The sequence below is a fragment of the Impatiens glandulifera genome, chromosome 3 (genome assembly GCF_907164915.1).
Source record: "Impatiens glandulifera chromosome 3, dImpGla2.1, whole genome shotgun sequence".
Lineage (NCBI taxonomy): Eukaryota > Viridiplantae > Streptophyta > Magnoliopsida > Ericales > Balsaminaceae > Impatiens > Impatiens glandulifera.
Window position 1 is genome coordinate 28823066 of NC_061864.1, and position 14860 is coordinate 28837925.

At 34.3% G+C, this 14860-nt stretch overlaps 1 protein-coding gene across 1 annotated transcript; it reads left to right on the plus strand.

Annotated features, from left to right (window-relative positions):
- Positions 1-4152: 4152 nt before the first annotated feature.
- On the plus strand, positions 4153-8218 carry LOC124930118 (protease Do-like 9). Its single transcript, XM_047470479.1, has 9 exons — positions 4153-4672; positions 5280-5479; positions 5580-5760; positions 6080-6271; positions 7261-7493; positions 7597-7698; positions 7778-7828; positions 7905-8009; positions 8102-8218. The coding sequence occupies exons 1-9, from the start codon at positions 4153-4155 to the stop codon at positions 8216-8218; spliced, it is 1701 nt and encodes a 566-aa protein (XP_047326435.1).
- The last annotated feature ends 6642 nt before the right edge of the window (positions 8219-14860 follow it).

Genomic DNA, 14860 nt, shown 5'->3' on the forward strand with positions numbered 1-14860 from the left:
TCATGCGTGAGCAATAAATGCTCCCCCTCTTAGTCTCCATAGTCGTGAAGTCTCTGCTCGTGGACTTTGAGACGACCGACGATCTCTTCGACGGTCATTTTCTTGAGGTCACCAAATTGCTCGAACGCTATAACGATCTGCATGTATGTTTGTGGTAAGGCTCTAAGAAACTTCTTAACGACAAAGATCTTCTCCACCGTCTCTCCCAATGAGAGGATACCAGTCACGATGGATGTCAATTTCATGGAGAAATTATCCACCGATTCCCCATTCTTCAAACGAATCGCGTTGAATTGTGTCTTCAAGGTTTGTACATTTTCCTCCTTAACTCTCTCCACTCCAACATGCATTGTCTTTAGCATCTCCCACGCTAGTTTGACGGAATCCTTCTCAACCACCATGAGAAGGACGTCTTCAGGGAGTGCTTGATAGATGGTGGTGAAAGCCATTCTATCCATCCATTCGTCGACATCGTTGAGCATCACGACTTCCCACACTCTTTGTACTTGTAAGTTTACCCGCATCTTCAACGCCCACACCGAGTAGTTACTCTTCGTGAGTAACTGATAGGAGAGCGTCACGTTCCCTTCTCTTCCAATCTTCATTATCGTCGCATCTCTAGTTGATCTTGTCGACACCATGTTCTTCAATCTAGCTTTGATACCAAATGTTGTCTTTTGACTATTGGATCTTTGAAAAACGATTACGAAGAAAGAAAACCTTGGAAAACTGGGAAGGACAATAAGATTTGTTGAAGAGGAAAAAGTCATACTATTCTTAAGTGTTGTATTAACCTTTACAAACAACAATTATAAAGGAGTAATTAGCCTAGAAACCCTAAATTACTTATACATACAGGCCCAAGCCTATTAATAATTAAATAAATCATAATTGTTAAAAGACAATAAAGACCCACAACTTTCAATTTTCTGACAATCAATGCTTAAACTCACGGGAAGAACTTTTGATTTCTTAAAATCGTTTTTTCTCCCTCATTTGAACTCCAAATTTAACGTGCTCAAGGGATGTGAAAACCTATGAGAGTGTATTATTTAAATTTTCCAACGAATTCAACCAATCACCAACTCAAAAATTGCCAGTAAGGATCAAACGCAACTAATTAGATAAAAAAATGGGAGTAGAATCAAAATTCCATGGTTTGAACTTAGAGTTTTAACCCATTTTTTTTTATAACACTCTATACATACCTACATTAGCTACTATAAAAGAGAACAATCTCTCATATCTCTTAATTATTTTTATTTTTTTATTTTTCTAAGTCGAAATCTCAAGCTTGTCTCTTGGAGCCTTAATTAGGTTATTTCGATTTTATAGTTAGCTTTTAAAGGATACTTAATCCTTATCTTGTAAATCATCCATTTGATTTTCAATTTTCAATAGAGCTGCAACTTACTATCTTTGATTGTATGGTTGCTTGATTGTTAAATTTCTTTGATACTTATAATTAATGGCAAAAATTTTCAGCCATCTGACCGAGAAATCTAGCCAGCTTCAGTCATCCAACCGCATTTTTTTGTCTGCCTAAGTTTTCGTTCGAGAAAACTTAGCCCACAACCGAGAAACCTCTTTTTGGCTTATTTTTCTTCTTTTAAAGGCCTCGATTGCTTTGTGTAAGCTTGTGCTTGGTTTATTTTTATGCCTTATCTAATTAGTAAAAATACCAAAAAATTAAATAAAATGCATAATCAAAACATAAAAAATCAAACATTTCCTTCACTTTGTTTGATCATATCTTTCAAACCATTTGTCTAAAAAATATTAAAATCAATATATTTGAAATCACAAGAATATTTTCTATCTAACCATCGATTTTATAAATTTCTAAAACACTTTGAATGAATGATTATGTTTGAGATGTGATGCATGTGAAGTTTTTGTCTAACCCTTTCTCTCTTTTGTAGGATTGTTTTTGAGAAAATGGTTAAAATCATTTCATTAAAATCCCAAAAGTGGGAGGGTCATAAATCAAAGCTAGACAAACCCTAGCTATGATTAAGGATGACAATCAAAAGACCCTAAATAAACTGATTAGTAGCATTCATACATTCTAAAAAAATAGAAATTACAAACAGAAAAGACTACATTCAAACTAGGAGATTGTATTGAAAAGGATGATGAGTATTGTTGTTTCTCATTTTGAATTCTCTCTTTGTACGAGCCCGTTCTAATTTGATAGAAATAATTGTTTCTGAGAATTTTAGGGCTTTTACCTTTGTTATCTTCAACTTGAATTTCTGTGTTTTTATCTTTCTTATCTTCGGTTTCAGCTTCAGACTCCACATCGGTTTTGGAATCTTCTTTATTGACTTTTAAATTCTCTATTTCAGCTTTGAAATTTTGGGTGTCTTCCTCTTGAGTTTCCTCAACAACAACTTGAGGTTCATCTTCCATTTCTATCACGATCCTTCGTATTACATAAAATTTTATTTTCCTCTTCACCTTGATTCCTTTTACTTTCTTTCCTTCACTGTTTTCCTTTTTCCCAGAATCCTTCTTGTTTTCTTTTACAACTGTTTGATCTTTGAGTTTGGCCTCCTCTATCTCCTTCTTTTTATTTTATGCTTCCTGACTTTTTTGGTTTTTCTGCTCTTTTTCTTTTGTAGGATTTTATATACTTGTATATATATGTGTGATTTATATTCTTGTATTTTCTTTGCTTGTGCATGTATGTTTGTATACTTTGTAAACAAAAATTAAAATATCCACACAGATGTGGATAATCACCCTTAGTTCTAGTTTAAACAAGGAAAAAAAGAAAACTAAAGTGTAAAGTGCACAAATATATTTCTAAATGCCAAAATTGTTGTACTAGAGACCTTCGTTTTAGAGGAGCGTTGTGGGACATACACTTTTAGTCATTTCTCACACGTAATCAAGCACCAAACTCATAAATAATCTCTGATTAGGACGTACATACGCCCAAATCATTTTCTTTATTTTAAGAAGTTAGGTGGTGACTCTCTAGTCGTGATGTTTATTCTTAATCGATTTTTTTTAAAGAGGCCTATGTCAACCTACCATTAAATTCTCAATCCAGCTGAGATTCGGCGGGAGAGTTAGTTATGAGGTTGCCTATAAATTCTAGTTTTCATTATTTTACTTTTTTCGATCACACATTTAAATAATAAATTCCCCACATAAAACAAATAAATAAATAGTAGATTAAACGGTGTAAGATCCATAGTTAAGTTGTGCGCTTTTTATCGTGTACACCTACCTTTCTTGAAAATAAATAAGAGTTTAACCACATGTGTGTTTCTCCAATTAGCTTATATTTCACAATTCTAATCATATTTTATGGAGGAATTTGACTAAATCTAATATGCTCTTCTATTTTTGATAATCCATCATTCGAACCCGACACACCTTCAAACGAGTAATATGGTCTTCTTTTGTACTTGTATTCTCTTTTGCATAATTTTTAGACTTTCTCCCCCTAGTGCTTCTATTCTAAATGATTCTATATAATTATCTTAACATATAGGCACATCCCTACTCGACAATAAGTGTAGTGGGTCTTCGATCGATTCAACTTTGATTTCCATCCATTTCTACATTTTATTTATAATCTCAGCAATAAAATCTATAAATACACGTAGTGAGTCATTTTCTGATTGATGTCTATTATCGACCATCCTAAGGGCATGTTGCTATAATACCAATTGATACGAACTTTAGATTAGATAAGAAGATCGAGCCAAAATCAATGTACCAATTGTGTGAGAAATGTAGTTGAGTATATAGTGTCTTAAGATTTTCACTCAATTCTGTTACAAGTTTTGTTGATGAGCCAATCAGGACAATGGTCAAATTATAGGGAGATAAAAATGAAAAAAAAAAACATAAAATAATTCTATTTATTGTTGCACATGTTCCTCTTTTTATTGTCAATTATTGAATAATAAAAATATTTACTTATATTGAATCAAAGATTAATTGTGCATGTTAATGCCTAATTGGAAACTTTCATACTCTCAAACATTTAATTGAAAAATTGTTAAAAATTAATTATTTAAGAAAAAACAAAAATATTATTGAATCATAACTGCCTCCAATAAGTCTTAATTTAACCGTCTTTTGAAATTGTATCATTTTTTCCTCTATTCTCATTTCATTTCAAACACCTTGCACATGGGAGATACAAAGAGAAAGCGAGAGAAAAATCCCAATAATCGATCGACTGAAAACCTAGATTTGCAAACTGACATGGAGGACGATGTCTTATTCGCAAGTAATGTTGGTACTTCACATACTCACGCCGGACGGCGGTGCCGTCCACGGAAATCTCATCACAAAGCTGACAAGTCCGGTAAAAAACTAAAGAAGGCCAGTTCAAGTCTTCAGAGTTTGGTTTCAGAGTACTTGCAAATGGAAGATGATGATATATGGGAAAATGATGTGTCGAGGGCTGTTCCTTCCTTGGATGCTGTTGTGAAGGTCTTCTGTACTCATACTGAACCTAACTTTTCATTGCCATGGCAAAAAAACCGGCAAGATAGTTCAAACAGTACAGGTTTTGTGATCAGAGGAAGAAGGGTGTTAACGAACGCTCATTCCGTTGAGCATCACACGCAGGTGAAGTTGAAGAAACGTGGTTCAGATATAAAGTATGTGGCTACTGTGCTAGCTATTGGAAATGAATGCGATATTGGTGAGAAAGTTTTTAAGTATACCATACATGCCATTTGGTGCAAACCTTCCAATCCCTTTTCTGCAGTGAAGAAAAACAAAACAGAATTTAAATCATTTAATGTCATCTTTCTTGATTTGCAGTTTACATAATCTTTGTTCTTGGGTACATTCTTGAGGAATAAGATCCATCTAGATAGAGGAACTTTTTGTCATTGTTATTGTAGTAAGTAGTCTGATAGATGGCGGTTCTTAGGGTTTGCAGTCCACATAATCTTTGTTCTTGGGTACATTCTTGAGGATAAGATGCATCTATGTAGAGGAACTTTTTGTCATTGTTGTAGTAACTAGTAAGTAGTCTGATAGATGGCGATTCTTAGGATTGAATTGATATCTAAAGATCTATAGAATTGAGGTGATTATTTTTGTTTCTTCAAAATCATCAGATTATTTAAAAACAAATCTACATAGAGCAAGGTTTTAAGATTCACATACAACATCAATAAGCTGATTATTTGCACAAACTGGAATCAGCCGATGATTGCAAATGAAGTAATTATTGACATACTGTGCTTGTCAAAAATACTTGGATGACTTTGATATTTATTTATTTTTTCTCCGAGGTACAGCTATGCTTACAGTTGATAATGATAAATTTTGGGAAGGGTTATCCCCTGTACAATTTGGGGACTTGCCTGCACTCCAAGATGCAGTGACAGTTGTGGGATACCCAATTGGTGGGGATACTATCTCTGTGACAAGTGGTGTGGTATCCCGAATTGAGATCCTGTCTTATGATCAGGGATCAATGGAACTTCTGGGCTTGCAGGTGTCTGGTTATGACTTCATGTTCACTCTTCTTCTTTCTCTATTACTCCATTATTTGTGAGTCCAGTGACTTGATGTTTAGCGAATATTATTGAAAACAGATAGATGCTGCAATAAATTTAGGAAATTCGGGAGGACCAGCTCTCGATGATAAAGGCAATTGTGTTGGTATTGCATTTCAATCACTTAAGGAAGACGATGCGGAGAATATTGGCTATGTTATTCCCATGCCAGTTATTATGCATTTCATTCAAGATTATGAGAAGAATGGAGCATACACTGGTCCATACTCTTGCTTAAACTTTTCATCAGTTAAACATATTGCATTATATATCTGCTCATTGTAGCTGTTATAAATTATCTATTTTCCATCCTTATGAATGCCATTACACATGGCGCCTTTTATTCGCTTGTTCGTTTAGATGTATATCACTATCCAATGTATAACAATATTCTACTGATGTGAAATTACATTCATTGGGATTGTGGCTATGAAAGACCATAACAGAATAAATTTAAGTAGAAGTGGAAGTATCTTTAGACTAGTCTTATTCTTATTACTTCATGATATATATGAAACAGCACCATTTTCTTTTGGTAGGGTTCCCTGTTCTTGGGATTGAGTTGCAAATGATGGAAAACTCAGATTTGCGCAAGTCAATGGGGATGAAGCATGGCCAGAAGGGTGTGCGCATAAGAAGACTTGACCCCACAGCTCCAGGATCAAAGGTCTTAAAGCCATCCGATATTATTTTAAGCTTTGATGGGGTTAATATTGCGAATGATGGGACAGGTAATATTGATTTTGTTCCTGATTCTCTTCTATTAAGAGGGTATTAAAACAATTTGAATGATAAAGAAAGTATTTGTTGCTTATTGATATCCACATTCCACAGTCGTTGTTTCTTCTCAGGTTTTAAATTTCTCTGATAAAAGTTCTTATTTGTCCTAACCAACAGCAAACACCAGCTTTGGACTTGAAATTCATATTGCTTTGAACTACATGTATAAAGTTTTATGTTCCATTATGGACTTGGTAATTTACTTATTAGTACTAAAGAATAGCAATCAATAGCTTAATGGGATTTGAAATGCATGTGTTTAGAACTACATGTATTTTGTGTGCCTACATCACCAACTCAAGTTTTCGTCTCATTAAAAGAAATGCTGCATTTTTAATGGTGAAATACTACTAGTTTGGTACATGATTTGTGGGTCAGTTAAATTTTCTTCTCTATAGAAAAAAGTTAAGTAAATATTGCAGCTTGAATTATGCTACAGTTCTTATTGATCAATTCAGTTCACCATCAATATCAATGGAAAATTTTCCAAATAGATATGAAACTTCTCCAGGTTGCTAAAATAACCATTAAACAGTTAAATATCAATTCCCTTTTTCACTCATGACTGATCAACAAAAGTTTCATTTCCATTTTCTTTCAACACTTTTGGTTTTGTATATTTTGTATATCTTTTATATAAGAGTGTTGGGTAACATTTGTATAAAATTAACAATATTTCTTTGAACTGTAAATTTAGTCTAGCTTTCCTTCTTTTAAACTTGTTTTCATAATTGAAACACATCCATAAGCTAAGCTGTTTCCTTGCTAGATTTCAAGATATTCTCTGTAGCACTAGATCATGAATATTTTATTTTGAGGACTAGTGTTGCATTCACTTGAATTTTAGTGTTGAGGTTTTTCTTTAATCTATAATATCAGAATGTTTGTTCCTTTTATATGCTCCATGGACTAGAAATATTGACCTTCATTTGGGACTTAGTCCCTTTCAGGCATGGTGAGCGCATTGGTTTTAGCTATTTGGTTTCCCAAAAATATGTTGGAGATGTCGCAAAACTCAAAGTCCTTCGCAACTCTGAAACTCTTGAATTTGATATCATGCTTATGAGTCACAGAAGACTAATTCCAGCTCACTGTAATGGCAAACCTCCATCCTATTATATTGTCGCGGGTCTTGTTTTCACCAATGTGACTGTACCCTATCTTCTCTCTGAGGTGAAAACTTTCTTTTATTACACAAAAAATCTAGTTACGAAACATGGCCTAAAGTGATCTCTCTGTTTGTGTGTGCATTTGAAAATTGTTGTCTTGTTCTCAGTATACTGAAGAATTTGAACATGATGCTCCTATACAACTGTTGGACAAACTATTGCATGCAATGCCAAAATCAGAAAATGAGCAGTTAATTGTGATCTCTCAGGTGTTCTTGATTTTCCCATGTTGGATTCCTGATATATTTCTTAAATATTAGTGCAAATTTTACTCATTCATTATTACAGGTTCTTGTGGCTGATATTAATATTGGATATGAGACAATAGAAAATGAGCAGGTCATGATTGTTTCTTCTTCTTTACTGACACAATGGAAAAAACGAGGATTTTCTGAAATGAGGATAGTTTTTGTAGGTTGTTTCTTTTAATGGTAAGCCTGTTAAGAATCTAAAGAGTTTGGCCACCATGGTTGAGAACTGCAAGGACAAGTTTCTAAAGTTTGATTTAGAATATGACCATGTAAGTATGCTTCTTTAGTGTCTTTTATTATTTATTCTTCCTGCCCAGAAAATAAATTTCGATTATTTTGACAAAATTTTACTTCATTGCAGATAGTTGTGCTTAGAACTAAATCTGCGAAAGCAGCCACCCCAGACATCCTTAAAACTCATGGTATAGCTTCTGCAATGTCGGCTGACCTTAAGATCGAGATATCAACTTTCGAATAATCTCTGATGATGGTATAATTCCAATTTTGTCCCACCATTTTTTGAATATAGATTTCATGTGAAGCAAATGTTTGTTAGCTTTTAAGGTAGATGACACAATTATGAAAGTTTAGTTGGATTGGATCATTGATCAACCTGCTCTAACACAAGGATTCATTTTTTTTTTGCAATGAGTTCTAGACAAACTTTTTTCTATTAATCTTATGTTTAGAAGGAAAAAAAATCCCACTAAGCCCGACCCCTCTAAATCCTAGTAGTCTACGACTCGATCCATCCTTTGAAGGAGAACAAAAATCGACCCTTGAAAATTCCAAGTAATCCTTTCCGGCTAAATAATAATTATGAAGTAAATGTGAGTTATTTAACTGAAAATCTTAACATCAAATTGCATTTAGTGGGGAATTATTATTAGGATTATTATAGTGTTTTACAAAAGTTTGGAGAACAATTTGTTTAAAATCTTGTAAGAGTATATTGAGCTTAATTGAAATTGATTTATTTTTTTGTTTAGTTTAAGATTGATTTTTTTAATACAACTAGCCAAGAAACCATGCTTTCCATGATTGGACAAAAATAAATAAGAAAATGTATGAAAACAATTCTGAAAAATTATGATAATTTTTTTTTAAAATATGTCCTCCAACATTGAATTATTTTTAAAATGTATGAAAATAATTCTAAAAAATTATGTTAATTTTTTTTAGTATAAATATATTTTGTATGTGAAAAATATATGAATATATATATATATATATATAAATAATTAATGAATGTGATTTTTTCTTTCATTTATATTTATATGGTAACGTTTTGCCTTTAGTATAGGAATTACTAATTTCAGTTACATCACATTTATTCCACAGTTATGCTTATCAAGTTAGGTGTTTTACGTTTTCTTTCTGACTTTAGATAACTGTAATTCTTTTTCATTAGTTGTAATCTGTTTTATCTTTATCTTTGACGATAAAATATCTCTCTTCATCTGTTTTTTCCACACTTCATTGTTCATCACTTTCTTGCATTCTGCACAACAATTGGTATCAGAGCGGGTTAGATCCGATTAGATTATCACTTTTGTTTTTTGGCGAGAGAATGTCTTCAATGAATCTGAAAATCGAAAAATTCACAGGGCGAAACAGTTTTGGTCTATGGCAGATCAAAATGCGAGCCTTGCTTAAACAACAAGGCGTCTGGGCACCATTGTCGAAGGAAAAGGCGAAGATAGTTGCAGGTCCTGCAAATGAGTCTTCCTCTGGTAAAATCACTACTGAGCTTGAGGTCTTGGAAAAGAAGGCACACTCAATAATTTTACTCTGTCTGGCTGATGAAGTGATTACTGAGGTATCAGATGAAGATACCGCAATCGGTCTGTGGTCGAAGTTAGAGGCTTTGTACATGACAAAGTCACTGACTAACAAGTTGTTATTGAAGCAACGTCTGTTTAGTGTTCGTAATCTTGAAGGTAAGTCTCTTCGTGAACATCTTGATAAGTTAAACACTATATTACTTGAATTGAGAAATATAGATTTTAAGTTCGAAGATGAAGATGCTGCATTAATTCTGTTGGTATCTTTACCCAACTCGTTTGAAAATTTTGTTCAATCGTTCGTTGTGGGTAAAGACTCTGTAACTCTAGAGGAAGTTCGGTCAGCACTTCATACTAGAGAACTGTGTCATAAGGCGAGCGGTGAAATTGTAGACAGTCAAGCATCTGGGTTGATTGCCAGCACAGTCAACTACAAAGGGTCTGGAAAGAAGAAGGATCAGAAATACAAAGCTAAGGGCCTTAGTGCTAAAGACATCTGCAATTATTGTAAAGAACCTGGTCACTGGAAGTATAATTGTCCTAAGAAAAGGGGAAAATATTCTACGGCTGCGATAGCACATAAAGACAGAGACACCGACTCGGAGGAGGACATTGCCCTTGTAGCTAACGCTTCTCTACACCCTATTGATACGTGGGTGTTGAATTTAGGGTGTTCATATCATATGAGTCCGAACAAAGAATGGTTTGATACCTATGAAGATTATGATGGTGGAAACGTTGTCATGGGAAATGATGCCATATGTAAAACGGTGGGTATTGGGACTATCAAAATTCTGACTGATGATGGTAAGATACGGACCCTAACTAGCGTTCGACATGTTCCTCAACTGAAGAAGAACTTAATATCTTTAGGCATTTTAGATGCTAAAGGTTTCAAGTTTAGCGGTGAATAAGGACATTGTGCATTAGTAAAGGTTCAAAAATAATACTGAAAGGTATTAAACAGAATACCTTGTATATACTACAAGGTAAGACGCTGACAGGTTCCGCTGCGATCGCATCCAAATCTGTGAATCGGCACCCTGATGTAACCAAGCTGTGGCATATGCGACTTGGACATATGGGGGAGAGGGGGATGCAAATTCTGTCCAAACGAGATCTTTTATCTGGCATCGCCGTAAGTTCAGTAAGGGAGTTCACAAAACTAAGGGCACACTAGATTATATCCACTCTGATTGCTGGGGTCCTGCTCAAGTTGAAGGTATAGGAGGTTATAACTATTTTGTAACATTCATAGATGATTACTCAAGGATGACCTGATTGTATCTTCTAAGACATAAGAGCGAGGTATTTAAGACCTTCAAACATTGGAAGGCACTGGTGGAGAATCAAACTGAAAAGAAGGTTAAGAGGCTGCGAACAGATAATGAACTTGAATTCTGTTCATCTGAGTTTAATGAGTTCTGCAGGGATATGGGGATTGTAAGACATCACACTGTCCGAGGTACACCACAGCAGAATGGTGTAGCAGAAAGGGTGAATCAAACACTGTTAGAGAGAGTTAGAAGCATGCTCTCTAATGCTGGATTGGCTAGAAAGTATTGGAGCGAGGCTGTCTTAACAGCTTGCTATCTGATAAATCGTGCACCACACAATGGGATTGATTGCAGAATCCCTTACGAGGTATGGTCTGGTTACGTCGTTGATTATTCTCATTTGAAAGTCTTTGGGTGCACATCTTACTATCATGTTAATGAAGGAAAGTTGGAACCAAGGGAAAAATAGGGTATTTTCATGGGCTATGGAGATGGAGTCAAGGGATATAGAATCTGGTCATTTTCTGAAGGTAGAGTAATCCTCAGCAGGGATGTCACCTTTAATTAGAAGTTTATACTTAACTCTTCTATCAAGCCATCACTTTCTGGAGAAAATAATAATATCGAGAAACAGGTGGAGCTTGAGGTGGCTCCAGTTCAAGGGACAACTGACATGACACACGATACTGATAAGCCATATGAGGAAGTTTATCAATTTGGAGCACTTGAAAGTCAATCTGACATTGCAACACGACCTAGAAGGCAAATTAAAGCTTCTGAAAAGTTAATTCATTCAATCGAGGAAAGAAAGATCTCAACTGGTCTTGGAAATAGGACAACCAGTCCCTCTATGAATGATACTGAAGAAATGGTAAGTTATGCACTTCAGGTAGCTGAAGATGTCATACATAACGAGCCATCTTCTTACATTGAAGTTGTTAATGGTGCTGATTCTGCGCAATGGATTACTACCATGTGTGAGGAGATGGAATCACTTCACAAGAATAATACATGGGAGCTGGTTACTTTACCTAAGGGAAGAAGAGTCATTGGGTGCAAATGGATTTTCAAAAGGAAAGATGGAACATCTAGTGCTGAAGGGACCAGATATAAAGAACGATTAGTTGCAAAGGATTCAGTCAAAAGGAAGGCGTAGACTACAATGAGATATTCTCACATGTAGTCCGACACACTTCTATCAGGGTACTACTAGCTATAGTAGCACATCAGGATCTGGAACTCGAGCAATTAGACGTGAAGACGGATTTCTTACATGGTGAGATTAAGGAGGATATACTGGTGAGTCAGCCTGAAGGATTTCTTGTTCCTGGTAAGGAAACACATGTTTGTAGTCTGAAGAAGTCTTTGTATGGACTTAAACAGTCTCCTCGACAGTGGTATAAGCGGTTTGACAATTTTATGATTGAACATGGTTACAATAGGAGTGCATATGATTGTTGTGTCTATCACAACAAAATTGGTGATGGTTCTTTGATTTATTTACTCCTATATGTAAACGACATGTTAATCGTAGCCAAGAAGATGTCGGAGATTCAAAAGCTGAAAGACCTTCTCAGTTCTGAGTTTGATATGAAAGATCTAGGTGGAGCACGAAAAATTCTAGGCATGGAAATAGTAAGAGATCGAGTTCAAAAGAAGCTATTTCTTTCACAAAAGAGTTATATTTTGAAAATGTTGTCTCGTTTTGGGATGAGTACAACAAAGGCTCTCAATACTCTTGCAGCTGTTACTGATCATTTGTCTACATTCGCACCCTAGTCTGAAGCTGAGAAGTTATACATGTCTAATGTACCGTATGCTAGTGCGGTGGGTAGTTTAATGTATGTCATGGTATGCACTAGACCTGATATTGCGTATTCAGTTAGTGTTGTTTGCAGGTTTATGTCTCGACCTAGTAAGGAACACTGACAAACGGTAAAACGAATATTTCGCTATCTGAGAGGCACATCCGATGTTGGTCTCATTTATGGGAGTAATAACCAGTGTCTCGTAACTGGTTATTCGGACTCAGATTATGTTGTAGATATCGATGGTAGAAGATCAATGACTGATTATGTTTACACCCTTCGTGACTCTGTGGTTAGTTGGAAGGCAACATTACAATCGACGGTGACATTGTCCACTACAGAGGCTGAGTATATGGCGCTAACTGAAGCAGCCAAGGAGGGTATATGGTTGAAAGGATTAATCAGTGACATTGGTATACATCATGATCAGGCAATTGTTTTTTGTGATAGCTTAAGTGCTATTTGTTTGGCCAAAGATCAAGTGCATCATGATAGAACCAAACATATTGATGTTCGTTATCATTTTCTTCGTACTGAGAGGAGAATCAAAGTGAAGAAGATCAGCACAAATCATAATCTTGCTGACATGTTCACGAAGCCGGTCCCACTTAGAAAATTCACTCATTGTTTGGATTTGCTAAATGTTGACAGTTGGAAGTAGCCTGATAAGGCTTTTCTTGTTGGGTGATACTAAGGCAAGGTGGAGATTTGTAACATTTTGTCTTTAGTATAGGAATTAATAATTTCAGTTACATCACATTTATTCCACAGTTATGCTTATCAAGTTAGGTGTTTTACGTTTTCTTTCTTTCTGACTTTAGATAGCTGTAATTCTTTTTCATTAGTTGTAATCTGTTTTATCTTTATCTTTGACAATAAAATATCTCTCTTCATCTGTTTTTTCCACACTTCATTGTTCATCACTTTCTTGCATTCTGCACAACACACACATATATATATATATATTATAAATATTAGGAAAAAAAACTATCATGTATGTGAGTAAATAGATACTTGGGTCGAATTGTGGGTTGACTCGCCTATAAACTTAAAACGGTTAAAAATAAAATTAAAAATGCTATCATATTTTTACTGTAATATTTTTTCACGGTTTTTTATATCATTCTCGTGCAAATGCACGGGCTACATGCTAGTTTGAACAAAAATATAAATATGCAACATTTCAAGATGTGTGATCAATTTCGTATTATTTAAACTAATGGCTAACAAGATTTTAATTCAATGGTTATTTGTTGGAGTTTATTTTATTACTTTAATGTTTGTATTTAATTTATTCTAAGTAAAATTATATAGAAAATGAAATAATACAATTGAAACAAAAGTAAACAATGATTAATGTATTTCCTCTCAATTTCACATGATCTTACTATTTAGAATATTCATCAATTAACTATTATTTTCTAAAATTTTACCCACTTTCAATACTTTAACAAGTACTTGATGCCACAACCAAAACCAATACTTTAACCAACACTTAATCTTTGATTCATTACTTTTAACAAATACTTAATACCACAACAAACCAATACTTTAACAAACACTTAATCCATGATTCCTTAACTTAACTTTTCAATATGTTAACAATGAGATCTTATAAGCTTATCTTATATAATAAACCTATAGACACTTACAAAATATAATAATATAGTATTCAGACAGTTACATAACCTCCATCTCGACACTTACAAAATATAACAATCTATTTCATCCAACGTAAGATATAACAAAAAGTAATCATCACCTATAATTTATCATCAAATCCATCAACCAAAACTATTCTACATCCAAAATTTGAACTATGTGGTCAAAAGCTATAGACTGTAAATCTGTTGAAGTTTTTTTTATGTAGGTTTGAATTCTATCATACAATTTCCTTTTTTCCGGTGGCCCTTTTCTTATAATTTTTTAGTTGAGAGTGTTTCGTTACCTCTCCACATCAATTATGATGGCCCAATACCATGTTGTATGTTCTTCGCACAAATTACAACCGTTCCCTTTTCTCGACTTCTACCTCTTCTAAAACCTAGTGATGGCGTGTTTCCTCTAAGGGGGTGAGCATTTGACGGATTAATCCAAAATCTAAAATCCAATCTGATATGAATTTGAATTAGATATTTCAGATTGAAATGAGATCCTATCGGATTAGTTCAGATTGAATTAAATTCGAATTGAATTAGGATTATCCAAATAAAAATATAATTTTCAATTTATTTTTCTCTCAATTATATTT